The sequence below is a fragment of the Lissotriton helveticus genome, chromosome 1_1 (assembly GCF_964261635.1).
Source record: "Lissotriton helveticus chromosome 1_1, aLisHel1.1, whole genome shotgun sequence".
Classification (NCBI taxonomy): Eukaryota; Metazoa; Chordata; class Amphibia; order Caudata; family Salamandridae; genus Lissotriton; species Lissotriton helveticus.
In genome coordinates, this window is record NC_136057.1 from 886107976 (window position 1) to 886135602 (window position 27627).

At 45.9% G+C, this 27627-nt stretch overlaps 1 protein-coding gene and 1 long non-coding RNA gene across 2 annotated transcripts in view; one reads left to right on the forward strand and one right to left on the reverse strand.

The window, feature by feature from the left end:
• The window catches only part of PPM1H (protein phosphatase, Mg2+/Mn2+ dependent 1H), a 601142-nt gene that overhangs the window by 204271 nt on the left and 369244 nt on the right, over positions 1 to 27627 (reverse strand). Inside the window, exon 4 of the mRNA XM_078675682.1 lies at positions 16283 to 16395. Within this exon, the coding sequence (XP_078531808.1) occupies positions 16283 to 16395 (113 nt within the window). The remainder of the gene's footprint in view (positions 1 to 16282; positions 16396 to 27627) is intronic.
• Positions 4296 to 27457, forward strand: LOC144818345 (uncharacterized). The gene is made up of 2 exons (XR_013607090.1): positions 4296 to 4521; positions 27149 to 27457. It is a non-coding gene; the product is annotated as an uncharacterized LOC144818345 (long non-coding RNA).

A 27627-nucleotide genomic window follows, 5' to 3' on the forward strand; every position in this document is an offset into this window, starting at 1 on the left:
GCTCTCTCGGGCATTAGTAGAAAGTGAACTCTTGACTTTCCCTAAAGAATATGGTGCACGGATTTTGGGGCAGGGTATATCTGAAATCTTTGGTACTAACAGGACACCTCGAGATCAAGCCTGCACTCTATACCCGTGAGTAATATATCATGGCCACATTTGTGTTGTTATCACCGCTTTCTCGTGGCTGCTTCTGCCCCGAGCTGCATTAAAGACCGTGGGACATACAGGGGCGTAGCTTAGTCAAAAACGTTAGGGGGGTGTAAGTGTGAGTCTGAGATTTCCCAACTAGCAACATGGTGGACCCAACTGAAAAGAGTAGCGATGGGCTGACGTCACTGAACGGGAATAATGGAGAAGCTGAGAGGCATTCGTTGTATGTTATTTAGTAAAGCAAGGACATTCTTGGTCACAATAGCATAGAACTCAAAGTGTCTATTATATATTTGCAAACTGCAGTATACTATAACTAAAGTTTTTTAGCATGTGCTTAAAAGGCACGATAGAACACTTATATTTAGAAACGAAAAGCTTTTACCTGCAACATTAATGAATTTTGATTCCTTTCCAGGGTGCTGAAACTGTCTATTAGCATTCAACTAATCTGTTAACATCCTATAATAGTTTAAGTGTGCTTTGGAAGCATTCTGTGAATCAGTTTAGATTTGCCATGATACACCTTTAGGCCAGATAAACCCTAATTCACAAAATTGGACCAAATTCATAAAATGTGGAACCTGGTGGAATATAAAGCATTGTTTATGGCTAGGAGCAAAATAAAATGAGACCTTAAACTGAACCATGTTGATCATTTACAATGCCCCACTGTGAAGCTGTGCTGTCCAAGTTCAGTTAATCTGCCATATCTGTTTCACAAGTGATAAGCATCAAACGATTTAAGCGCTCATCTGTCATTGTGGATCTAAGGTAATTCTTTTTCAGTTTTAGTTGGCTAAAACTACTCTAGTTGCTGGCAACAGTAACTGGTACAAGCAGTCTCAATTTGTAAGCCAAAGCAAGATGTGGGTAAATGTTAGCTTTGCCAGATAGGAGCTGTGCTGCTTCATAGAGAGTAGCTTTCCTTGATCTAGTAATGTCTTTACTCATCCTTTTGTCTTCTGTCTCCAAAATATCCCAAATGAGCCTCTTTTATATCTACAAATGCAAATCAGTTCTGTGAAGCTCAATTTTAATGACTTGGAGATAAACATTGAGTGTTTTAAGTTTTATCCTACACCGAGGTCACTGCGTCACAAAAAGACAAAAAGGTACAATTAATAAATAACACTTGTTATTTAAAAGGGGTGATTCTCTTATGTATTATTGTCTCTTGTTTATGCAACTTATTCTGATGCCAGGGCCGGTTTTAGCAATGATGGTGCCCAGTGCAACAATGTTTTTCGGCACTCACTTTCCCCCAGTGACCTCTTTCTCCACAGATTTCCTCCTTACCACCATCCAACATTGCCATCCATCTCTCCATAGCCCCTTTCGCAAACGCAATTCATTTGTTTCACAGCACTATTGATACCAGTGTAGGGTGTCAGAGCACTTCACATCACACACAAACTATGCAGCGACAATGAATCATACGTGTGAAAAAAATCTATAGAAAATGTTACATAAAACAACGGGGATTAGAAGGTGTAGGAATCACGTAATCCATACTGGTAGGTAGCATATTTTAAGAGTGTTTGGTCTGAAGAAACACAAACTTAGGATTTGAAATGTATCAGTGGTTGGGGCTGGCTTTACTAACAAGAATGTATTACTATCCATACCAACCCTTTTTTTTGCAACATTAGGATAATGAAAGACTGGAGAAAGAAACATAGCGTTCTAACCTATCCCATGCAGTTTGCATGCCGCTCTTTTTTGATGACAGTTTATAGCTCACAATTCTATATTAGGATTGTAATTTATGAGCAGTAATTAATAAAAGGATCTATGTGACAAAAACAGACACCCACTGAGCTATCCACATAAACAAAGTTCTGTCATCTGCATGGTTCACGTTCTTTGCAGAAGACACATTAACCCTCTGTAGTACAGTCAAAACTACAACTAGACGGAACTCTGATCTCTCTCCAGCAGGAACTTAACATTTAATTACCAGAGTTATCTTGACATTTTTATAGTTGCCTAAATCCTGAAGGAAAACACAAGGAACTCTGCAGCAGGTGCTTTTATTCCAAGTTATTTCCTAACACAGTGCCCCCAACTCAACGCTGGGTGCTCACTGCCCTCAAAGCTTGTCCGACATCCAGCTGTACGTCGCCAATATTGACATGCTCAAGTTTTAGACTACAAATGCACGTTCCCAGAATCATGTAAGTAACCACTTTTTATTGTCTGACTTTCTTACAGTTCTGGTGATAACTGACAGCTGCTTGAAAGCACAGGCTAATATATACATGAGTATAAACAACAGAAGAGTGTAAATTCGTTAAATGTAAAAGGAAGAGCATGGAACAGGGTGTACACATCAATTGGATTTGTGTAGAAGGCCCTCACTCACCAACCTGGTTGGTGACATGCTTCGTCACTGGGCCGAACCGGGAGAAGCCGAATGCCTCCCCGGTGTGCTACGACGCCAGATTTACTGCAGAGCTGGATTTTTGGTGAAGATTGTTGTGAGTGTGGTGAATTAAAAATGACCAGATTGTGTCTTACGAAAAAACTTTATTATGTAGCCAATCTGACATATTAAAAACTATGTGTAGAGAAATTACCAAATAAATTGTATGGCTATGTCCACTTAAAGTGGGGTCAATGGCATTCGTCGGGACCATGAGAAAGTGTACCTCGGCTGTATGCGCACGCTAAGGCCCACCCTAACCAGAGGACGTGAAAGTAAAAAAGACGTGAAAAATATGTGTAAACAATAGGTTTGTGTGGTTATCTCTAAGTCAGAGCAACCCGTTGGATTTGTTATGTGAGCGATCCATGCCCCATCCATGCCCCATCGGTCTCGGGAGGGGGGTGGAGGCGAAAATGGCACACCGCCCGCAACGCCAGGCACCCGTTCGTAACTTGTCTTCTCCCTCTGACCGGACCCCGTGGTCAGAGGGAGAAGACAGGTTCCGAACGGGTGCCTGGCATTTACACATATTTTCCACGTCTTTTTTACTTTCACGTCCTCTGGTTAGGGTGGGCCTTAGCGTGCCCATACCGCCGAGGTACAATTTCTCATGGTCCCGACAAATGCCCAGTAAACATACATCAAGGGCAGAAACATGTTGACCCCACTTTAAGTGGAAATAGCCAAACAATGTATTTGGCAATTTCCCTACACATAGTTTTTAATATGTCAGATTGGCTACCTAATAAAGTTTTTTCGTAAAACACAATCTGGTCCTTTTTAATTCACCACACTCACAATAATGTTCACAAAAAATCCAGCTCCGCAGTAAATCTGGCATTGTAGCACACCGGGGAGGCATTCGGGTTCTCCCGGTGGGGCCCAGTGATGAAGCATGTCACCAACCACGTTGGTGAGTGAGGGCCTTCTACACAAATCCAATTGATTTGTACACCCTGTTCCATGCTCTTCCTTTTACATTTAACGAATTTACACTCTTCTGTCGTTTATACTAGTCTACCAGGGGGACCGAGACTGTACTTGATTTTTCCTCTCTCTCTCGTTGATTAATAATATATACATGAAACTCTTACATCAGAGTTTCTGAGCAAGTTGAGTACATATACATGGCAGGTGTGCATGTGGCCTGTGCTAGACAAAAATGTAAACAATGCATACCGGAAGTGTGCCAGTGTCCCCCACCTGCCTGGCCCCCCTGCCCTCTCAAGAGCACAGCGCAGCACAACCAGAACAGATTAGAAATCCATTTAGAGAGAAAACCAGTGGCATGGGGAGACAGCGTATGTGCCCATGCTGCTCAAGCACTGGGCCCGAATGCGGCGCCTGACAAAGGCGCGCTGGGGTGGGGGTTAGTTCATTCATCGAGGGGCCACCCCAGCAGCACAGTGGAGGGAGTGACAGGCAGAGAGAGGTCAACTGCTCTGACGCGATCGTGGCCATTTTATTCAGATGTGTGTTTTGAGCTCGGGGCCCTGCCTGTGCTCTCAGCAATTCCTCCTCTTCCTGGGGCCAGTAATCTTAAAACAAATAAACACTTTTACTGGCAGCAGAATTGACTATAGTGCGTCATACTGACAGAGCAGTTATTTGGGGGGAGGAGGTGAGTTCCAACCAATATCCGCCTACCTCCCCCCCGCCCCCACCGAAGCTACGCCCCTTATGACATAATATCACTTCATGATCTATTCTGCAACAGTAGCAGCAAATATATGAGCAAATGCAATCTTATTTTCAGCTGCTTCCCTTAGATTTCCGTCACCGAAAGGGCAATTAATGTGGTGTTGTAGCAGGAGTGATGAGAAGGGAACGGAATAATCAGTCTGGACAAAGACAAGCCCGGAAAACAGAGAGCACCGTGGGGGAAGGCGGCCACTCTCCAGCAGAGGAAGAAGAGAGGAAGGGGGAGAGGAAAGCAAAAGGTGAGCGAGAGGGGGGGAGGGTAAGAGAAGGACAGAAATAGAGAGGAGGAGGGTTGAAAGGAAGACGCAGGACAAATTGAGGCCTAAAGGAGCATACGAATAGAGTGAGATGAATTAGAGCGAGACAGAAATCAAGAGGGAGACATGGGAGGTGGGATGGGTATGGACTGGATGAAGGAGAGCACAAGGGCACTAATTCTATCCTCGCTCAGGAGGTGGAGATGCATTATAATACCATGAAGCTGTGACAGTCATGGATGGGGACCTGCCTGGCCCTCTGAACTATCAGAGAGCAGACAGCTTGAGTCCTTATCACCACGGACTCTACCATAATGTGAATGGCCAACTAAATTATACGTGTCTCCACTCCTGTGGTTCAGACAGCGACTCAGGAGTAGCCTAATTCATCCAGCCATTACTCAACCCATACAGTGATGATTTGGCATTAAGTGAAAATCTCGAATCCATTACCAAGAAAAGTTACCAGGAAAAACAACCGAGAAAATTAGAACCTGAATTTGGTAGAAAGCAGGGTGCATGAGATGGGGATCTTGGCAGTCCTCCCACTCCCCAAAAAAAGAACATTTAGAATTGGTAAACTTGGTCAATGACCGAGGTGTAAATGCTGTACTAGACTCGGGAAAATGCACCAATATTTTCAACATGAGGAAGGAAATAACTTTCATTGAAAAATATTTTTCAAAGATAGCACAAAGAGAAATAAAAGATTTTGATTTTTTTTTTGAAAATCTTCTGTCCCTTCGTAGGTATTTTCTCTGCAGAGCGGAGACTGCACTCGAAAAGCTAATACAAACAGAAATGGGTGTGAATTCCATACCTTTCAATAGTCCAGTTCTAAAACCTGGAGGGAACTTAAGCATACAACTGTGAATTTTGTGACTCAGGACTCCTGAAAACGGCGTTGCTGACACCCGCACCTTGTTTGTAGCCCTGCCCATGCCCCCAGCCTAGGTTCTGCTAGTCAGATCTTGCTTCCACTGCTGCTAGGCACAGCTGTCGAGCCTCGCCAGCCCACACCCTGTATGACTCACCTCCTCCCAATGCCCCCACTGCCTTCCTCTTCAGCATCTTCCAGTAACCATGGCAATATGCATCCTGCTCATTTACCGTATCCTGCTCCAGGTGCATCCAAAAGCATGAAGTCATCTTTGGGAGGCGGGGCAGTAGCTTAGTAGCACACTTTGTAGAGTCAGGCCAAAGCAGCCTACTTTGCGAAGGTTGATATTATCGGATATTGCCTGACTACGAAGGGTGAATTACAAACTTTTCCATCTCTACAGTCGAAGCCTGGTAATCTGATATCAGGAAGAACCTCGGAGACTTGGTGGGCATCTGTCCCCATTTGTAGCCATCTGGGGTGCTTTCATATTACAGAAGACACGTTCGATGCATGCGAGGTCTCTTCTATTACAATGATTATGTGTTGGTGCACAGTTAGCATCCATGCAATGTAGAGTGGGTGTTTCCTGCTTTGTATGGTGATGTGGTTCATGCAGCTACGTCATATTCCAGATGAAGAAGCACTAGCAAAAAGACCCTGGGACTACGTTTTCACCAGGTGGTGCCCAGTTAGTGCGCCATCTTGGGAGGGAGCTAGTAGGTCCTGGGAACAGGACTCCAACATGGACCTTATTCATTTAACCCTCCAAAGCTAGGCCGGTGTTGACGTAGAGAGACATTGACAGTGCATCAGGTGCCAGTCTGTCAATGACTCAGCAGGCGACCCTTGCTCCCTGGTCTTATAAAGGGGTCCCTGAACACCACCATGTGGATAGGTCCGGCTCTTGACTGCACCAATCAGGGCCAGGCCTTTAGGGTCAGAGAGATACTTTAGTAAAACATGAAGAAGCGTGTTAACCACTGCACTCTGTTTCTCGGCCCCTTTTCTATAGCCCATCAGGGTTCTCCAAAGTTGGTCCTGGAGGGCCGGATCCATGCCAGATTTTTAGCATATCTCCACTTAGATAAATGTAATTTTCTTAAAGATCTGGCATGGATCCGGTCCGCCAGGGCCGACTTTGGAGAACCCTGTCCGATATCTTAACTGCGAGAGTTTGAGCATGTTTTCTGCATTGGGGGGCCCTGTGGCTTGCACGCAACGATGGTGAAGGGTAGCACCACAGCAAACAGGGGCTGCACCCCTGATGCTGATACAACCCCCAAATAAGCAGGGTGTAAACGAAATGTGTAAGGACCACTAGTTGATTCATCTTAAATAAAGTCAGAGTTTGCGATTATCATCAGCATGGATAATATATGTACCGATTCGTGTTACATTCTGTAATTCTTTAATGTATGCAAAATACAAAAGGACACATGCTCCACATGTGATTAATGTAGTGCCTCTTTAGCAGAAGCAACAGAAATAACAAGCATTGGAAATGCAATAGGTCTCGCATTAGAAAAGTTGGAGCTATTGGTCTTGTAAATGACAAATATTTTATTTATTTATTGGTTTTTAAAATAGCTAAATTGATAGCTTTGTCATTTACAACGCCAATAGTTATAACTTTCGCGAATGTGACACCTATAGCATTTGGAATGCAACATGTTTTGTATTTACGTGACTTAGATGGCAGCTCTGGTCGTTAGGCCACATCTCTAGAGAGCAGGAGAGTGTATCTAAAGAGATATCTAAGAGAGTATCTGTGAGCCTTGCAATTCAGGCATCTGCTGCAATAAAACGAGACGGGAGGAGTGGGGAACAATAGAGAGGAGGTGTGGAGAAGTCATGGAAGTTCGGTGAGAGCCACAGGAAGTGTCTGTGAGCCAAGCAAAAGCGGGGGGATAAAAAAAATACAGTGACACTGACCTGCACTAATAGCGACCGGATTCTGCACCAGGTACGTTCAGAAGAAACGCCTTTGTCACGTTCTGTGCAGTAACACCACAACTGTGATTCACACTTGTGCCATGAATCAGCTTAAAGCCCCGCTCACTGCAAATTGTGCTAGTTGAGAGTAGCCTATACTTTGTTTTATTCAAAAGATGTATGTAAATTTGTGTATCGCAGCGTACGGAAGTAGTAGGCCAGGGCTTCCAGCAGCGGGTGATTTTCACAACACAGTGAATGCTGGTCCATTACTGCAGATTAGGCTTGTTTACGTGATGAAGTGTATCTGTTGTTTTCCAAACAGAGTGCTTGGTGCGGCGCCCCTGGCTACTATTTACAGCACACTGGGGTGCTGTGACACACTTATATTATGAAGCACTGAGAAGCATTAATATTAATTTAACAAAACAAAAAAAAAGAAGTGATCTCGGAGGGGTCCTGGGGGCGGGCAGCCAGAGCTGTGGGAGGGCATGCTTAAAGTTAAAGCAATTAATAAAACAAGGCAATATGAGTAACAAGCAGCTCTAATAATGCTAAGTTTCTAACCGCATTAGGATCTGTAACTGCGTTAAGCTTTTTTCAGGTGGTTGAGTAACAGGAGGAGGCAAGCACAAGAAGTGAAACTGGAAGGTTGTATCTGTGAGCCTTGCAATTCGGGCATCTGCTGCAATAAAACGAGATGGGAGGAGTGGGGAACAATAGAGAGGAGGTTTGGGGAAGTCATGGAAGTTGGGAGAGAGCCACAGGAAGTGGCTGTGAGCCAAGCAAACGCTGGGGGGAGGGGGATAAAAAAAACACATTAAATAAGTTAAAAGAAAAGGAGACACGGCCGGCCGGCCGTGAAACTGAAAGCGAGGGGGATAAAAAAAAACACATTAAATAAGTTAAAAGAAAAGGAGACACGGCCGGCCGGCCGTGAAACTGAAAGCGAGGGGGATAAAAAAAAACCACATTAAATAAGTTAAAAGAAAAGGAGACACGGCCGGCCGGCCGTGAAAGCCTTTGATGCCGCAGGGGGTGGAGCGGCACCAAGCTGGGCAACAGATGGCTGACAATTTGATGCTGTGTACGCGCATTTTAGGTCAATGCGCTTGCGCATTGACCTAAAAGCGCACGGGCACAGCACCAAATCGCCAGCTAGTTAAACCTCTGTTTAAGCCCCTTTATATCTCGCTCCCGCTCAATGCGCATGCGCATTGAGATAGGTCGCTCGACCTAAAAATGGAGCTAGCAATGCTGGTTTGCAACATGGGTAGTAAACAGTCATTTGTTATCCTTGTAAAAGTAAGCACATGCACAGAGTATCGGTTCCTCAATGGACAGAAAACCGGAACATGGACTTGCTGCACTTGCAGCTTGACAGTTTCTCAAAAACGATGACACAGGCAGCAGTAGTATTGCTATAAAGTATTTGTGGAAAATGGAGATGTGCAAGAGACGGTGGAGGAAGAAGTATGACACAGAGGGTAATGCATGGAGGCTGAGGGTTTGATAGCAGGAGTGTTAGCTGCCAAAATGTTTCCTCTGCCTGCTCCCACAGGAAACACTGGTAGCAGCTGAGTAAATGCTGATCCCAGTAGCGAAGCGCAGGCAGGAAGTATGGAGGGTGGGAGCAGAGACTAAGCGAAACAAGACTCTTGGGCCAAGAAGTACTATGTGGGCACCCAGACACTAATACCAGCATTGGCAAAGCCAACAGGTCAGGCTTTAAAGGAGAATTGTATGGTAATGTGATGCATGACAAGTAAATAGCTTGGGAATGTATATATATGTAGTTGTGTGGAAGCAAAGACAGTATAATAATATTGGTGTCGGTTAAATAGTCAAATGACAGTTGCACTGTCAAGCCAGACCTAAAAATCCATGTAGGTTAATGACTGCGCCTCCCATCTGTGCCGGGCCAGAGAAAAAGAACACAAATGATCTAGTTATCTAAGACACTTCAATAGCATTGTAATGTCATGTGTGTCCCCCTGAAAGTACAAGCTCAGGCAGCTGGAAAAATAAACAACATGATCACAATGTGTGGATGGCGATCACTTTTTTGTGGGAGAACACAACTTCTGCCCAATCAAAATACTTTTGCCTTCTCCGTAATAAAAGCAGAGAACAGATGTGCGTGAGTTTAAAGGGTGCTTTTAATTTGCAGCCCCAAAGCAACGGAGATTAACACAATATTTTCTATCATGACGCTGTTGTGTACTGCAAGCATAAAATTGCACCCTCTATTCCAATCAGCGGTAAAATAAACGAAATATAGTTTTAGGGCCTTGTCACTGCAGGAAGGATTTCCAACAATTTTTACGGGGTGTTTCGAAGTTTTCCTTCCTTACTTTTAAAAAGGCTTTTGAATATATATTACTAATGTTTGGCTCCTTTAATCACCCGGTATGTACCAAGTAACAACGTTATTTGGCAGCAAAAATTAATACCTGCACCTCGACAACATTCAAAGGCATTTCTATGATGGGTGACAGACAGCTCAGTGAAAATTAATTGCAGAAGCAGTAGACATGTCTTGTGAAAAGTTTAATTTGGCAAAAGCATTTAAAGCTTCATCTATGAATGTTAACTGCAATTCACAGTTTCTAAAAGAAGATTTGCAGAACTTGTTTCATCAAAAGCACAATTGTACATATTTATCATGCATATTTCATATATTGCTTTGAGGTCATTCAAATTACCCAATTTTTTTTTTTATTTCAATAAGTTTTATTTTGTTTTTACATACACAAACGTACACATAAAACATACACTTCTCATGGAAAACTCGTTACAGGGTTTCAGCCAAGGTTCGCTGATTTGTGTGGCACGACCTTTACAGATTTTTCCGTGCAAGGTTGAACCCCTTATCCAATTGTTAAACATAAAACTAAGATTTTATTTAGATTGGGATTCCAATGGAAGAGAGCACCTATGACTCTCGCCTTATTCTGAACTGCACACACCACCACATCTAGTCATCATCACTACCATCATAACACAGGCCAAACACAAAAAGGTAACACAAATAGGACATTCTAGGATAATAAAAACAAAATAGATATGTAAACAGGCACCCAGCTTCAAGTACAGCACAGGTAATGTACTCGCCAGTTATCAGACAAAAGCAGACGCTGCAGCATTGTTTGCCACCCGCTCACTGACCATGAGCAGAAGATAACAAGCCCCCTGAGGTGGCACTGGCAGAACAACTTGGAGGATGGTACTGCTACTGTACAGCAAGCTGAGCCCACCACAATCTAACAGCATGCCTCCTCTCTGGGAGGACAACTTGTCATTATGCAGGAACAGACAATTTGTGCCTTCATCGCACATATTTTGTTCTGTATAGGTGGCTTAAGAGCTAAGCAGGAAGTTGACATGAAAATAGTACATAAACAACGCACCCTGCAGGCATTGAAGACCCTTGCAGTGATATATATGCAGGGTGCATCTACCCAAGCGGTGCATATTAAACTGCTTCTTTACGGTTACCTTTGGTTTTAAGGATGACCCTCCGCAGTCTGCACAGTAGTGCAGGAGTACACACCTAGGGAACTCCCCCGCGCTGCGTGTTCCTCACAGGCCGGGTAAGGAGGGGTAGCTGGAGGCGAGATGAGACATGCTCTGCCGAGAATCATCCTGCAGCAGATTCAAGTTTGTTAGAATAAAACACAGTTCCTTGGGTTCAGGGAGAGCAAAGGCTGTTTTTCTCCCCCCAGGCGGAAACAAAACATAAATAAAACTTTCTTATGCACATCCCGTGCAAGAGCCGAGCACTCACTGCAAGGACCCCAGCCGTTCAGTCATTTGCACCTTTTAGCGAACTATGTGAAGCCAAAAGATATGTTTGAATCACAAAGTAAGATCCTTGGTTATATGAAGCACATTACAGGTCGGGCGACCATGAATAGACGGGATCACGAAAGGCCACCTGTCCCCATATCCATCCTCAGACCCGATTTTACCGCCAGAGAGTCGGGTCGGTATAATTGCATGAGACTTTGGATGCAACAACAGCCGATGCTCGTTCCCGAGCATCCCGGGGGAGGAGGGGGAGGCAGGCATGCAGTACTCTCCCATTGCAAACCTATTCTTCCCTCTATTTAACACCTGCTCCGAACAGGTGGTTAATGGGGTATTAAACTGCTCAGCATACCGTGTGAATTCTGCGTGGTAATCCCGTGTCGGCTGTTTTCCACATTCTGGGGTCTACCTCGCAACAGGTGGAAACCCATGTGGAGACACTGGCACTAGCGGAATCTCCGCATGAAATTCATCTAACTTGTAAACAGGGCGATAGTGATGAACAGACATCCAAGTATTTAAAAGCGCATAGTTCGAACCAAAGCAACGAAACAACTGAAATAACAGAATATAATTTTAAAAGAGGAATAAAGTTCAAAAAGCACAACCCCAAGCACTGACTAGCAGTTGTCAATAACAACGGCTATAATCAACAGCCTAGGAAAATGTTTTATGTCCTGTGCAGATGATCAATAGTCGACTCAACTACTTTTTAATCCTGGCTTCCCCTATTTGACCGAAATGGTGTGATCCTGGGCAAATTAATCATTCTGACGGAGTTGCCTTACCTACAAAAATCATAACCCTAAAGAGTTTAAGAAGCATTGCCCACCTACCGTGAGTGCACCTTTCAGTAAACTTGGAGAAGCGAGAGCCTTCGGGACAGCATCAGAAACCACCGAGCTTTTCAGACATGGGGACGCTGCCGTCTCCAGCTTCCGATGGTCGCTATCAGGAGAAAGGCTCCCAAGGCACGACTGCCACAGCCAGGAAACGGAGGCCAGAACTCTTCCTTCCTCTGCTCGCCCGCTGCGGTGGCAGCTGCACGGCCTCACAACCTATACACTGCGTCAACAAAAACAATGCCCCAGCAGCAGCTAATTTAGCTCTCCAAAAATGGACACAGTCCATCACGAAGCGCTCTCCAAATTCACTTGGCACAAAAAAAAAATAGATTCCGTTCTTTTCAGAGTTCCCTTTGTGCTTCTGTAGCCGAAAAGCTCTCCAAAAAAGCACGCCACAAGCCTTCTAAGAGGTTTGTAAATGGGGGCTAAGCAGCGATTTGATTCAAGTTGCACTTTTGTGACGAGATGTTTCCAAGGGTGTGCAGTGAATAGTTGAGAATCCTTTACAAACTAGATTAAAGTCTTTTACAACAAGGGCGAAAAAAATGTATTAAGTAAAGTGCCCAAAATTAATTCAAAGCTAGTGCACCACCTCTCCTTCAGGAAGACGATCTCTGGGCGCGAAACCGCGGTGGGAGCGCACGAGACGCCGTCGCCCGCCGTGAGCGTGCACATCGGCTGTCTCGGCGCAAGCTGTGGATGTGGATCGCGGAGAAGACACGCCGAGCTCCGACCCTGAATCAGAGCCTGCTGCCGCCGAGAGTGACCCGCTGGAGGGAGAAATCAGAGCCTGCTGCCGCCGAGAGTGACCCGCTGGAGGGAGAGGGACATGGAAAAACAGCCCGGTGAGTGAGGGGGGAGTGGGGGTAGAAGGAGGGGATGTGTGTGCATGTGTGTGGGCGGCGGGTGGGGGGGAGGGGGGCGTTCTCTATGTATATATGCATGCGTGTAGAAGGAGGGGATGTGTGTGCATGTGTGGGGGGGGCGTTCTCTATGTATGTATGTGTGTGCCTGTTGTTTTGGAAATTGCCGTGCCGTGCGTGTTCCATAAAAAACAGGTGTAAACAAAACTGATTTCACACTAGTCAAAACGAAACTTAACAGCCACTAGCAAAAGCGCGTCCACAACAAGGGAATGAGGCAGGAGAGGGGCACGGCGCCGTGCGCGCTCACGAGGTAAAAACTGAGCAGATCTGCGCTCGTGCACCCTCTCCTGTCCACATTCCCAAAAACGGGTAGCAATAGTTGTCGAAGCACTGCAATCAATGCTTACGCATTGAATGCAGGTCGTGCTTCGACCTAAAAATTATTTTGGCAGAAACTAAAAGTTTCCCTTGTGATAGGTTAGCTGCATGGAATAAATACATGAATTATCACTCTTCCATACCGTCGGGAAACAAGCCCTGTGCCAATTCTCTGATTCTGCTTGGACCAGGCCAGCTGAACATGTCAGGGTTGGGGATGTGACCCGAGTCCACACTGACCACGACAGAATACGACACACCACTTATTGGGCTGCACTGCTCGTTAAGCGAATATGCCACTGAAGTAGAAACAATCTGTAAGTAAAGTAGTCCTTCTGCCGATTGCTCGCCCGCAGATCTCAATTATCTTAGCAAGCATCGCCGGTACCAATGTAGGTGATGGAGCAGAGGAAAATCGACGATTGTTAAAATTACCTCCGACACATACATTACGCAAGTAGACAATTGACAATGATCCTAAACCAAAGAGTTCATCATTAAGGGCCAGATGTAGGTGGCTCATTACCGGTCGGTAACGACTGAAATTAACGAATTCCGGCCGTTACCGACCGGTAATGGGCTTTCCCTATGTAGGGGGCCGAAATTAAGGATTCGGTAATTTACCGAATCGGTAATTTAAGGAATCAGTAAATTACCGATTTCTTAAATACCGATTCGGTAAATTACCGAATTCCTAATGTAGGGAGCACTTAAATGAGTGCTTATCCCATGTTAGGATTCGTTATTTACCACCAACTACAAGTTGGTGGTAAATAACGAAAAAGAAAAAAAAATTTTTTTAATGCAAATTGCTTCAGTGCCATGTTGCAGACATACATGCCCTTAGGGCATGTATGTCTGCAACATGTGCACCCATAAACAATTGAGGGGTGCAACAGGGTGTCAAAGTGACACCCTGCCACCCTTCAATGTTTTCCCCCTTTTACCGAATCGGAATGAATGGCAATTACCGAATCAGTAAATACCGATTCGGTAAATACCGAATCTTAACGATTCGGTAATTTTAAACTATTTTTTAGCTACATAGCATTTACCGATTCGTAAATACCGAATCGGTAAAATTCGGTATTTACGAATCGGTAAATACTATTTACCTACATGAGGCCCTAAGAGTGTTAAATGTCCACTTATAAACTCGGAAGGCAATGGCATTTTTTTGAACGCATTAAAAAATTAAGGACAAAGAAAAGTCTATTTTCAGGAAATTTGCCTTTTGTAAAACTGAATTATGCCAGTCTTGAACACCAGCGTAACTCCAGTCTGAGAAGCAGTGGGGCCAGGTACTCTAGATGGTAAATTATACTACTTTTAGACATACACAGGGCCGATGTGATCATGAGGTGTCAAATCATCAGTAAAAATGAGCATTTTAAAGACATATGGTCCTCCTCTGCAATCACCAGAGAAAATCCCAGGACCCTTATATATGAATCCATCATTGTGTCATCTAATGTTTGTAGTCTGACTCCAAATGCAGCTTCACTGGCACACCTTGAAAGGGCGCTCTCGCATCTACCTTGAAAGAGCGCTCTCGCATCTACCTTGAAAGAGCACTCTCGCATCTCCACTCGTGGTTGGATCTTGGCCCTCTCTGTTTTGAGCATTGTTCTTCATATTTGTCGCTGCAGCTTTGAACTCATCACCGCCACCTCATTTTTCCCCAGATCCGTCTCCACATCTGTTGTGGTCTTCTCAACCCTATTCAGGTTCTTTCACCATCCCCTCATCAGGTCTTACTGGGCATGGCCACTAGGTTGATCTTCTAATGATGGATTCTTCACCCTGCTCTGGGGCTGAAAGAAATCTCTCCTCAAGTAATTTTCTGACATACTACCACAAATAATCTTTGCTCTGCCTTGAAACAAAAAATGGCTTAGCCTGGAGCCAAGGCAAGGAAAAATGCAGCATCGCACTCTGCAGCACTCCCCTCCTCCTCAGTCCTTCTCCACCAGATTGTGCCAGGTGACAGACAGCAGAGCGGTACCAGGGCACGACCACCCGCATACTCGTTCCAAAGGAGACTCCTCCACATTGTAAATCCTGTTCTTGGCCAGCACATCTGGCTGCCCTATGCCTTCCTTTCACTGAGTGCAGTGAGTTTCCAAGGCCCCGCCCGTGAAGCGGCCATCATCTCCGTGGCTCTGTGTCTGCCTGAGGGATTCTCTTGCCATCTCTATCATAAAGTCTTTGAAGGCCTCTGCAGGATCAGATGCTCCTCAAACATCCTGCCACCAGATGGGCCTCTCTTGTAAGACTAATCACCCCCAAGTGGCCTGCGTGGATGGACGAGCACAGCTGGACAGAGGAGCTTAGAGAAAGGTGGGCATTCCTTCTACCATCAGGAACCAACTCGAATTGGTCAGATGCATTTTGGGATACCTGATGGCCTGTCAGATGCTTCTTCCGATAGCCAGAACTGCCTCAGAAAACCCAGATCACTCTTTAGGTGACTACCCATAATTTTGCTCAAAAGAAAGACATTTTGGGTTAATTTGAGAACAAATATCAATACCCGTCTACGTAGCATTTCTCCTTTCATCCTATCCCTTATTCTTTAATATTTCACCAAATCCCTGCAGCTAATGGTAACACTTTTGTTAAGCAGAAGAGTTTTCTAATAATTCTCTTTACTTCTCCCTCCAAAATAGTGTAAATAGATTTCAACAAAGTCGCATGGGCAAACTATTCATTGATCGAATGATCTCACCCATAGAGCCTGAAGCTAAAGCTCTCATTTCCAAGATTGATGCATATCTCCTTCCTGCCTCGCGTTGCTAGGGTAACACAAAGGAAGAGGCAGAGTACATGCAAGAAACAAAAGCGTGATAGTTTGAAAAAGCACACTGCAGGGGAAAAGGCCTTGCTGAAAGCATCATTGCAAAGAAAGACTACAATTTATAGGTTAACGCACACTATACATTACATATAGACAGCATTGGTACATACACGCGGGAACATGATCAATAACTCATTTAAATCAATGCAAATAGAAAGGCTGTGTTGCTTACCTGCTGTCTCCAGCGTTGGCCACATACAATTTCCCTGTCAAATAAACCACAGAAAGGGCAGTACAGCCACCAGATATACTATACTTGGCTCTTTCTCTTTCGATTTGTAAATCCTGGCAAAATAAAGGCAGAAAGGAAAGTTGCTTTAGACAACATTTGGTAATAAATCTGCTCATGATACCATAAGGAAGCAGGAACCATGTGATGACTTACACAGAAAAAGCAGATCATATCCGTTGTCGACAGAGTTTGATGTTATTTTGCGAACCATTGAACATTACTAGGAATTACGTCAGGAGTATATATAAATAAGGCAAAAATAAGCACTATGTCCTCTGCACCCACTGCCCTTCTTGTCCTTTTAGAAAACTTCAGACTTGAAAAAACCATCTCCCCACCCGAGGAGGACACATACATACAACTCACACACAACACACACATGTTGGGTCGCACTGTTTGTCTACTGTGGCCTTTATTTCTAAGCATGGGAACATCCTTAAATTCCTGCACCCCTCAGCCACTGTGATTCAGGTGTTTGAACTGACTGACTATCCATGTATGTTTCAGCCAAACCTAAGCTACACTATCAGTGAGGAAGGACCCACTTTTAAATCCACCATGGAGAAACAGATGAGCGGACCCTGAAGGATCAGCAATATGGCTTAGGTATTATTGGGATGGAAAAGTCCTAGGAATGGTTATGGCCATGTACCCCTGCCTTGAGTGTCCAACTGTACTGTTACCTGGATCCTGAATGCTCAGAACGGGAGGCCAAGGTCTGCTAGTCTTCTGGCTGGGGAGGGGACATCACTCAGGGAGACCAAGACCACCTGTTCTGAAGCCTGGAGCACCAGTGCCTGCTTGCTTGCCAAGGCCGGCGTTCCCTATGAGGAATAGGAGAGCATTGGAGGGAGTGAAGTCCAGTGGAGAACCCTGTCAAGAGGACTCCTGGTGCGAGGAGACAGCCTCTGCACCAAACATGTCGTTGCCCATTTGCAGAATCACTTCGTTGACCCCCGTATGCCAGAAGAGGGCTGCTGGGGATATATCTATGAGCTGAGTGCCGTTCGGAGAGAGTGAAGCCTATGCTGCTTCGCTGTGGCAACCCTGTATACCAGGAGGGGCCGCCATGGAAGTTATTACTGCTGACAAGTGGAAAGACTTGTGCGGGCCTTAGTGGAGACCCCATATACCAGAAGGGGCTACCGTGGTACAGACTGCCTTGTTGTCGAGATCGACGCCTTGCTTGAAGGTGCTGCAGTAACCCCATATGGCAAGAGGGTCAGCCAGTACCTAGTGAGCTCTGAAGTTCGGGCCACCACCCAAGAACTGATGCTGTGAGCAGTGGGTTGAACTAAGCATCAAGGATTTTCCCCAGACCTGCCCCGTGGACTACGGAGGATGCCGTGAGTGCGTCGCCATGTCACTGGAACCAGATTGGTAGCACCAGGACCTACCCTGGGGGGGCGCTGAACTTACCCTGCAGGAGAAAGTAGCAGAGCACCTCTGATAGCTGTGGGAGTCAGCCGCATAAGCCTAAGCTGCTGTACCTCCCGCATGCAGACCGTCTCGACTGAGCAGTACCACAGCATTTAGAATGTTGCAGTGCTGGATGCTTCCTCGCTGCTGGATCGGGTAAGACTTGTTAAGGGCCTAGCGGGCTCCGGAGAACTCGCTGCTTAAGGTGCTTTGGTACCAAAGACACTTTTGACTACTTTCTAAGAGTCAGAGTGTACTTTGAGTAAGGCCTACTAAGGAACATTCCCTGGATGAAGCCACCAATGAATGGGGAATAACCTTTACCACAAACGAATAGCGGGTGGGACAGGGATTTGCCAGTGAAACACTAGAGCCCTGACCTCAACGGGATTGAGATATTGCTTATGAATACTGTAATACATCTTTGAATGTGTAGAGTAAGAAATAAAATATTTCATGTTAACATGAAAAAAAAAATGTGACCGCCCATTGATTTATTGACTTTGCTATGCGCTCTTTGAGTTATAAGTTGTGTTTACTAACCTGTATTTACTCCCCAAACACCCACCCTCCGAAGGAACCTTTGACTGCTCATCCACAGCTACCACTCGGAGTCAAGTGCAGAAAGGGTACTTGGCCCAGCTGCTCAGGATCCATATTGTGCTGGGCCCAGGGACATCAGGAGTAAAAGGCCTCAACCACTACGGTTGGGCCCAATAACCCCTGCGGGCCACATGGCCCACTGAACGAGGTTCGGACAGTTATCCTACAGTGGTTCTGTGAGGGGGGCAAGCAAGGAATGAAATAATGAATGCATGAATCTCTTGCAGCACACTGAGCGGTGAAACTCTACCTCAAGAAGTGCTGCTGTGGATCAAAAGGGAATTGTTCATATTCTACACCCCATGTAGACCAGCTAGGGTCTCCTGCATGGTGGTTTGGGGCCCTCTGCTGCTGCCAACACACCACAATGGTGTTGCTGGAATTTTCAGAGACTCGTATGTATATTAACAATAGTGAAGTATCACAAATCCTGGTGGAACACAACTTGTGATGGCAAGTGTTCCAATTTAGCTTTTCAAACAATCAGGTCATATTGCGATCAGACATTATGTCATTGAGAATTGGATTGATATGATGCTCCTGCCTAAAGGGCTTGTTAAGGAGTATTAGTCTTATGGATATTTTCACTTATCTCATTGTTTCGACTTCTGGGTCACCAACATTGTGTACATAAATGGTGTTGGTTAGTTGCCTTCCTGATTAGGTCTTCTAGCTCTAGCTTCCATTTAACTTTTGGAGGGATTGGAAAAGGGAATCGCCTAGTGGCTCCAGATTCATATATATGAATACATTTTGTTGACTTTTAGCACACCAACACCTTCAATGAGTCCATTATATTAACTTAGACTGTCCATGTCCCCCAAATCAAGTTCCCTTGGGTTGAATGCATGGTAAACGGGTATAGGTACCTCTTCTGTGAAGAAACTGATGAAGGTGTCCATGACCATTTCACACATAAAGAAAATGGCATTTGTGCCAGTAAATTATAATTAAAGACCACACTTAGTAGGATGGACTTACACATCAGGAAATATTGCAGGCAGCCAAATATGCAGGTTGACTTTATCATGACCTATTTTGGTCCCTGTGTACCCCAGACACAAAGATCTCCCTCCAGGGCAGTGGGACGGAACCTCCATGGGAAACATCCACGGGGTGGTGTGGTCTTAGCCTTGTTTTTCTTTGACTACTTCGCTGCCACTGCCATTACATTAATTAACACACCAGGGGCCGTATTACACACTGTGCTCCGGGGGCACAGCGGGTACAGTGGTATTACAGAAGGGGCCGCAGATGCTAGTACGCCCCCTTCTGTAATACTGATAGCACTGGGACACATGTAGAGCCAGCGCTATCATGAAAGGGCGTTCCCTTATTTACATTGGGGCGTGGTCCCAAGCAAATGAGGGAATCTCTTTGCCTCTATGCCAGTGCCTTATTATAGATGCCGGCGCAACTGTAAACATGCCCTTAGGTAGCGCACACACAGTGTATCACAAAAAGGTGGCGCACTGTCAGTGAGCTTCCTGAAGGCAGTCCACTTGAGTGGCTGAAGGGGGTCTGAAGGACCCCCAGACATCCATCTGCTATTGAGTGCAGTCACTTCCTTCGCCACCTGCAGAGGAAACTCTCCCCCCTGTTTAAAGTGCCAGCGGCATGCTGCCTGCACTGTGAAATATGGAGCAGCTTTGAAACAGCCACTGTGTAGTTCACTGAATGCGGTGACCCTAGGGCAGCAAAGTTTGTGGCTGCCCTTAAGGCAGCGCATTCAATCTATTAGGGTGCACTATCCCTGTTTGCACCCTACACACCTGTTTAGGGTGTGCTGGGCACAAAGAGGGATAGTGCACGCTTTCCCTAATATGGCCCCAGTATTGAGGACTGTGGTGATTGACACTACTCAATGTTCACTTTGAAAGTGCAGTGAGAGCTGGTCTCTTCAGGCCCCTTCAGTCTTGGAGCACCCCAAGGTTTCTTCTGGTTCCTCTTCCCCATCAGTCAGGGAGCGATTGATATGTACCAAACATGTGATACATAACTTTAGCTTCCCATTCTTTAGGCTGACCTCCTTTCAGCAAGGCCCCAGCTGGACTTAGCCCCAGAGAATGTCTGACCTGGACCAGAGGAAGAGTCTACAGTTCACTCTGTTGCTTGGGCGCACTCCCATTTAGTCGCTGATCCTTGAAAATCTATAGCCATGAGGGTAGGCTAAGATTGAGAACTATGATTTACAGTAAAAACAAAAATTGTCTTTCCCTATCTCCCCCCTTTCCATTTCCTACATATGAAACAATGATAAAGTTGGTAATAAAAGAGAGAAAGCGGAAGCATTAGCCTGCTTCATTCAGACCAACACTGACGTAGAAAGAGAAAAGCTTGCAGAAAACATGTTAGGAAGCGTATGCGGCTGCCCTTCATATTCCATCAATGTATAATACATGACTCTGCAACCCGAATTAAATGGGTGCAGGATTTAATGAATGAGAGATCCACTTTAAAAGAAGATATTTCAATATGTAGCACGTAGAAACAATTCATGTGCTAAAATACATTTAATCCTGCCAGGAGATTCTCTCCTTGGATGATAGAACCTACACCACAGCAGTTACTCTGGTGGCCAAAAAACCTCAGCGCTCCTGTTGCATCTGAGAGGGGGCACCGGATCAACAAACCAAGGCGGGGAGGCCATCTTGGAAGGGAGTTTCTGAATGAACAAGAAATGAGTCCAAAGTACAATCTTACCCTTATAAACACACAGGATAGGGCACCAAAGCGTAAGGCACAGCAGCTAACATAATCTTGGGTCTTAGATTCTGATAACTTGAAAGGCTGTTGCCTAGGTGATAACTTCATCAGTTTTAGAACCATGGGTTCAAACAACGGGTTGGCCAAAGTGGCTGAAGCAATAGTGAAATCCCACTGAAGTAGCAATAAGAAACTAGTGCTTACAATGAAACACTTGAAGGGTTCATCGGACAATTACAAAGAACCCTTGTGAGCATTTCCAAAAAGCTGGAACTCCAATAAGTTCCGTGCTCATGCAAGGCACAGTAAAAATGCTATGGTGCCTTGCACGAGCATTCACAGGGTTAACACAATCAGGCTTGATTATGACACAAGCGGATATCTGTGCAGTGACCCAGGCGGCGGCAGGAAGGTGATCCAGGGAGGGGAAAATGTGGCCTTGCAGGAGCAGCACCTCTCCACCAGTCTTGGTAGAGGGGCCAAGCGGGGACTACAGCCTGCTTATAAGTGGGAAGCGCACGGATTCCACCCGGTATTTCCGCTCACCTCATAACCAGTGTTTAAGTGCCATGCGGGGATGACAACTGCCGTCCCTTGATTCTGTGGCCTCAAAATCTCACGTGCCACAGAGCAGCAGCACACCAATCAATGCGTTACATTCACCTGAATACTAAAGGAATTTTTTACCTTATTTTAAGGAATCCCCACGGAATATATGCAAGCAAGCTAAGCATAAACCACATAGCAATAATTTTATACTTTCGTTGGTACTGGTGCACTTTAAGAAAATGGACCGCAATACATTTGAAGGAAAAATCAAAGGCACTCGAGCTCCAGACACAACTACATAGCTTAATGGGGCACTCTTGTGGCTAGTAGGCGGAACTGCAGCTAGTGTTTTAGATAAAGTACAGCCAAACGGGAGAGATTCACATTTCTATGGCAGGACGGAGGCTCTGATTATGCTTTCTCTATTTCTTTACTGAAGAGACAGCAGCCAATCAGTACACAGTAAATAAGAAAACTACATTACCCATGAGTACACAGACAGTATAAATAGGGTCACAGAGGTCATAACTTCCTCTTTCTTTGCTGCTTCGCAGCCAGTTAAGTGCCTTTATTCGTATTAATTGTACTTGCCTTAGCGCTATTGTTGTGCATTTGTTGACCGCTTTGTGCGCTTCTACTTTGCATATCGCGCATTGTTCCTTTCAGTTACAGCGCTTTCTAGTTGCCGCTTCTAGGCTGTGCTCGGCTTTCCCGCGGCTTTGTTTTGCGTGTTTCGGCTTTCGGCCGCTGGCTTTTGAGAGCGTGTGACACCTCTCTTTACGGACACGCTGTGTCGCGTCCTTTTGTTTATTTGGTGGAGCGGGAGATTTGGGGGCTGGAGAGACGCGCGTATGTCGCGCGTCCCTCCTATCGGCAGCTTGCTGTTCGCGCATGCGCGACAGCGTTTGTTTTCCTTTTGTGACGGCGCTCGTCTCACACGGAGGAATTTAAAATATTTCACAAGACGTGCCCTGTCACTGCCTGCCGTTTGAGCTCCATTACGCCTCTTTTGTGCTAATATATCGAAGGGATTGTATAAATTAGCTTTGTTTTTAGTGCAAGCCCTCCCTCCACCTTTATTTTTTCGCTTGCTTGTCAGGTTTTCCTGCATTTTGGCTTGCATTAGGGGTATCACTCCCCCAAATTCGGCTTTGGCCATTTAAATACTTTGAATTCTTTTGAATTTCATCCTGTGGGCACTACTGGCAGACTTTGTCGCCATGGCTGATTATTATGATGAAGAAGGGTATGCATATTATAATGAGGAGGAGCCTTCTGCATCCATGGATGACTTCATGGGTCAGGCATTATTCCAGGCGATTGCGCCTTTGAAGCGGCATTTATCAGAGTATGCTGCCCAACAGGGCTGGTTGCCTCCTTCCTCTGGGCGCAGTAAGAAGTCGCCAAAAAACCCCCATTAATTCCGACTTTGCCAAGTTGGCGAAGACCTTATCTTCTGCACCTGCAGCTAAAAAACGTCCTGCTCCTGCTCGTAATTCTCCTTCTTCTGATTCAGACAACGGATCATCTTCATCCACTTCTTCCTCAGAGCCGGCGAGGCCGCCTCCTTCCAAGAAGGCTAGAAAGGAACATTTTGTGGATGCTCCTTCCACACCACAAGTATTGACTTTTGACCCGTCGGATATTGTTCATCCGAACTCATCCTCATGGCTGCCCTCTCCTGAGGTGGCAGAATATGTCCCGGACCACATTCGCACCCCTTTCGAGAAGGATGTGCGGGCGCGTTTGCGCTCTGAGTGTCCTCGCCCAGATCTTTCCAACAAACTTGCAGTCACTCCTGAGGTGGATCCGACCATGATCACCTATATGAAAAAGTACTGAAAGGATCCCACTAAAGGCTTGGATCGTTCTTGGCGCTCATGTCAAGATAAGCTTTTGGATATGTTGGGGCCTTTCACGAAGATTCTTGATTTGGCTTACCGAGCCAAGGAGTCTGGAGATATGATTGACCCCGACGAACTGGTGGGGTGGTCTCAACGCGCAGTTTGCATTCTGGGAAATGCGAACTGCGCTTTGTCTTCAGAACGTCGTCGTTCTATCCTGATGAAGCTCGACTCCAGGCTGAATGATTTGGCATCTTCAGAATCGGGTCCCCAGGCTCAGGGCTTGCTTTTCGGGGCTCCTTTTCTTAAGGAGTTGACAAAGTTTGTGTCAACATTCAGTGGGTTGGATAAGGCCCAGGCCAATCTCCGTAGAGCCTTTTGTCCACTTTTTGGCAGGGCCGGACGAAGGGGACGTTCGTCCGGCCGTGGCGCGGATCAAGCCTCGCAGCGAGGCAATAAGTCCCAGAGAGGAAATCAATCTTACTCCAGCAACAAGTCAAGTTTCTACCCCTCCAAGAAGGGCAGAGATACTTACGGCAAAGGTGGTTACAACGGTAACCAAGGAGGACGACAAGATTCCCCCTCAGGTGAGCTTGATTCTCGCTTCCAATGTGGTTTTGGGGGGCAGAGTGCAATCTTTTCTCCACAATTGGCAATTGCTCTCGAACGATGCCTGGGTGCTGGAGACGGTACAGGGGTACAAGATAGAGTTTACACTCGCCCTCACCAGCATCTTCGGCCTCGACCTCTTGTTTTTTCCCAACAAGATCAAAGAGTTATCTCCGCAGAGATCGCCTCCCTTCTGGCCAAGGGGGCCATCGTGTCCACGACCCCTCATCCCCGAGGCTTCGCCAGCAATGTTTTTCTCGTCGAGAAAAAAGGGGGTGGGTCTCGTTTGGTCCTCAATTTAAAGGACTTCAACGGCGGAGTGGTATACCGCAATTTCAAGAAGGAGGGTATCCATCTTCTACGGGACCTGCTTCGGGAGGGCGACTGGATGGTTCGTCTAGATCTCAAAGATGCCTATCTCTCGGTGCCAATTTATTCACCTCATCGTCGTTATCTTCAATTTCAATGGCTCGGGAATTGGTACGAGTACAAGGTCCTTCCTTTCGGCCTTTCTTCAGCTCCGTGGTGTTTCACGAAGCTTCTTCGCCCTGCGATGGAATCTCTGAGGTCTCGCGGAGTTCGTCTGATTGTTTACTTGGACGATGTCCTTCTCTTGGCGCAGTGTCCTCTCCTTCTTCGTTCTCATTTGCAATGGTCCATCGATCTGTTACAGTCTTTGGGTTTCCTGGTGAATCCTCTGAAATCCGACTTTACTCCATCTCAGTCGATGGATTTCCTGGGCTTTCGGATCGACTCTGTCTCCTGCCAACTCCTTCTGCCCGGGCAAAAGATCAGGTCCATCAAGAGGGACTTCCGTCTGCTTCTGGCCAAACAGACTGTTTCCTTACGCTCGGTGGCTCGCATTGTAGGCCTTCTGTCCTCTTCCATTCAAGCGATCTTTCCGTTTCCACTGCATTATCGAGCGCTTCAACGTCTCAAGATCAGACATCTTCAGAAGGGTCTTCGATATTCAGATCATGTTCCCCTTTCGGAGGATGCCCGAACGGAGATGTTGTGGTGGCTGGACCACATGGAGTCTTGGAACGGCCGGGCGCTGTTCGGGAAGACTCCCGATGTTGTGATCGAGTCCGATGCCAGCCTCTGGGGTTGGGGGGCCCGATGCGGTTCGGTGGCAACAGGGGGTCGTTGGTCACCGGAGGAACTGTCTTTGCATATCAATTGCCTGGAACTTCTAGCGGGTTCCTTCGCAATTCGGTGTCTGTCCCCTCAACAGACGAATTGGTGCATTCTTCTCAGGATGGACAATATATCTGCAGTTCGTTATGTGAACAAACTGGGGGGTTCCAAGTCCAGGCTTCTTTCGGAGATTGCGAAGGACTTTTGGCACCTGTATCTGCAACGCATAATCACAGTTATTGCAGAATACTTGCCGGGTTCCTGCAATCAGATTGCGGACTGGAATTCTCGCCATCTACGCAACTTCAGCGATTGGAGGCTTCACCCTCGGGTCTTTCGGAGGTTGACTCGCATTTGGGGGTCTTGTCAGCTGGACCTGTTTGCCTCCCGTCTCAACGCCCAGCTTCCCCAATTCTTCAGCTGGCGTCCGGATCCGGAGGCCCTGGCTACGGATGCTTTTCTCCAGCCTTGGCCTCCTCTCCTGTGCTATGCGTTTCCTCCATTCATAATGATTCCCCGGGTTCTGGCCCGGGTGCGTCAGTTCTCTTCGGAACTTGTTCTGATCACCCCTCTCTGGAGGGCCCAGGCGTGGTTTCCAGTTCTTCTGGAGATGAGCTGCTCGACGCCGCTCCTCCTTCCACACAAGTGGAACCTGCTTTTGGATCCTCTTCACAATCCTCACCTGTGGTGTTGTCGGGTCAGCTCCAGCTGGTGGCATGGAGGATTTCAGGGGACGCTGGCAAGTCCCTGGATTATCGGGAGACGCTACCCGATTTATCAATGAAGCTTGGGCCCCCAACACACGCAAGCGTTATGCGTCTAGTTGGAAACGCTGGTGTGATTGGTGCTCACAACGGTCGGTGGAGCCCGTTTCAGCAGATCTCGCTTTGATTAGCAATTTTTTGGCCTCTATGGCATCTTCTGGTCTGGCTTACAGGACTGAGAACAACTTTCGTTCTGCCATTTCGGCAGGTCATCTTCCTATTGATGGCAAACCAGCGGGAGAACATCCCTTGATTTCTAAATTGCTGAAAGGCATTAGGATGGTTAAACCTCCTTGTCCCAAGTACGTTGCTTTGTGGGATGTGTCTGTTGTACTGCGTTTTCTTTCTTCTTGGCCTTCCAATTCTTTCTTGACCCGTAAACAACTTTCAGCCAAGCTGACTATGCTTTTGTGTTTGATATCCTGCAAACGGTTTTCTGATGTGCGGGCTTTGGACCTCGCCGGTCGCACGTTCTCCCCTGAGGGTGTCACCTTTGTTATTTCTAAACGGACGAAATGTAATACCTCCTCCGTTTCTTATCCTTCTTTTCCTCACAACCCTCAATTGTGTGTGGTCCAGTGTATCAAGGATTACGAGGTAAGCACTGCGTCTTTTCGACATGATTTGCAGGGTCAACTTCTTATTGCTTTGCAAAAGCCTTTCAAGCCTGTTACGCCAGCTACGCTAGCGCGTTGGTTACGTTGGCTCATGCAGGAAGCGGGCATTGATATTTCCCTGTTTGGTGCTCATTCCGCAAGAGGAGCTATGGCTTCAAAGGCTTTTTCTATGGGTGCCAGTCTTCATGACATCATGAGGGCTGCGGATTGGTCCTCTGAATCTGTGTTCTAGACTTTTTACTTTAAACCAATTATTGATGTTGCATCTGTCGTGGTGGATAAGCTTTAAACAAGCATAATCGGAGCCTCCGTCCTGCCATAGAATTAAAAATTTGCTAACATTCGTGCCAAGAATGTTCAATTCTATTAAGGACAGGAGGCGAGGATTATCCCACCCTTGTTATTCTAATTGATATTTGCATTGTTATTTACAGTTATGATATAACTTTTTTCTGTCTTTATTAAGCAATGTTTTATGCAATATATCCCGCCCTCTTATGGTTTTTTCCTTCATTGAGTTGTGGGTGTAGGTATTACGACTATGTTTTGCTATTTCAGGTTCCGACCTCAAATGAACATTGGATTCGGCATCTCCGGTTGCTGCTTTGGTTCGTCCCTCTGGTCCTTGGATTTGCCTGTTTACTTGACCTGTGGATGACCTGCGGCCAGATGTTCTTCATGGATCCTTGGTTTTTTCTTCTACGATTTTGACTTTCATTATTTAACTGTTACTGACAAAGAAAGAGGAAGTTATGACCTCTGTGACCCTATTTATACTGTCTGTGTACTCATGGGTATTGTAGTTTTCTTCTTTACTGTGTACTGATTGGCTGCTGTCTCTTCAGTAAAGAAATAGAGAAAGCATAATGCTCGCCTCCTGTCCTTAATAGAATTGAAAATTCTTGGCACGAATGTTAGCAAATTTTTAATTCCTTTGCTTACCTACATTCAACTTAAGTAAGAGTGCAAATTCCTTTCTTTCTGTTCGCAAAATGTAAACTCGCAAATGTATTTACTCACACTCAATATTACAACAG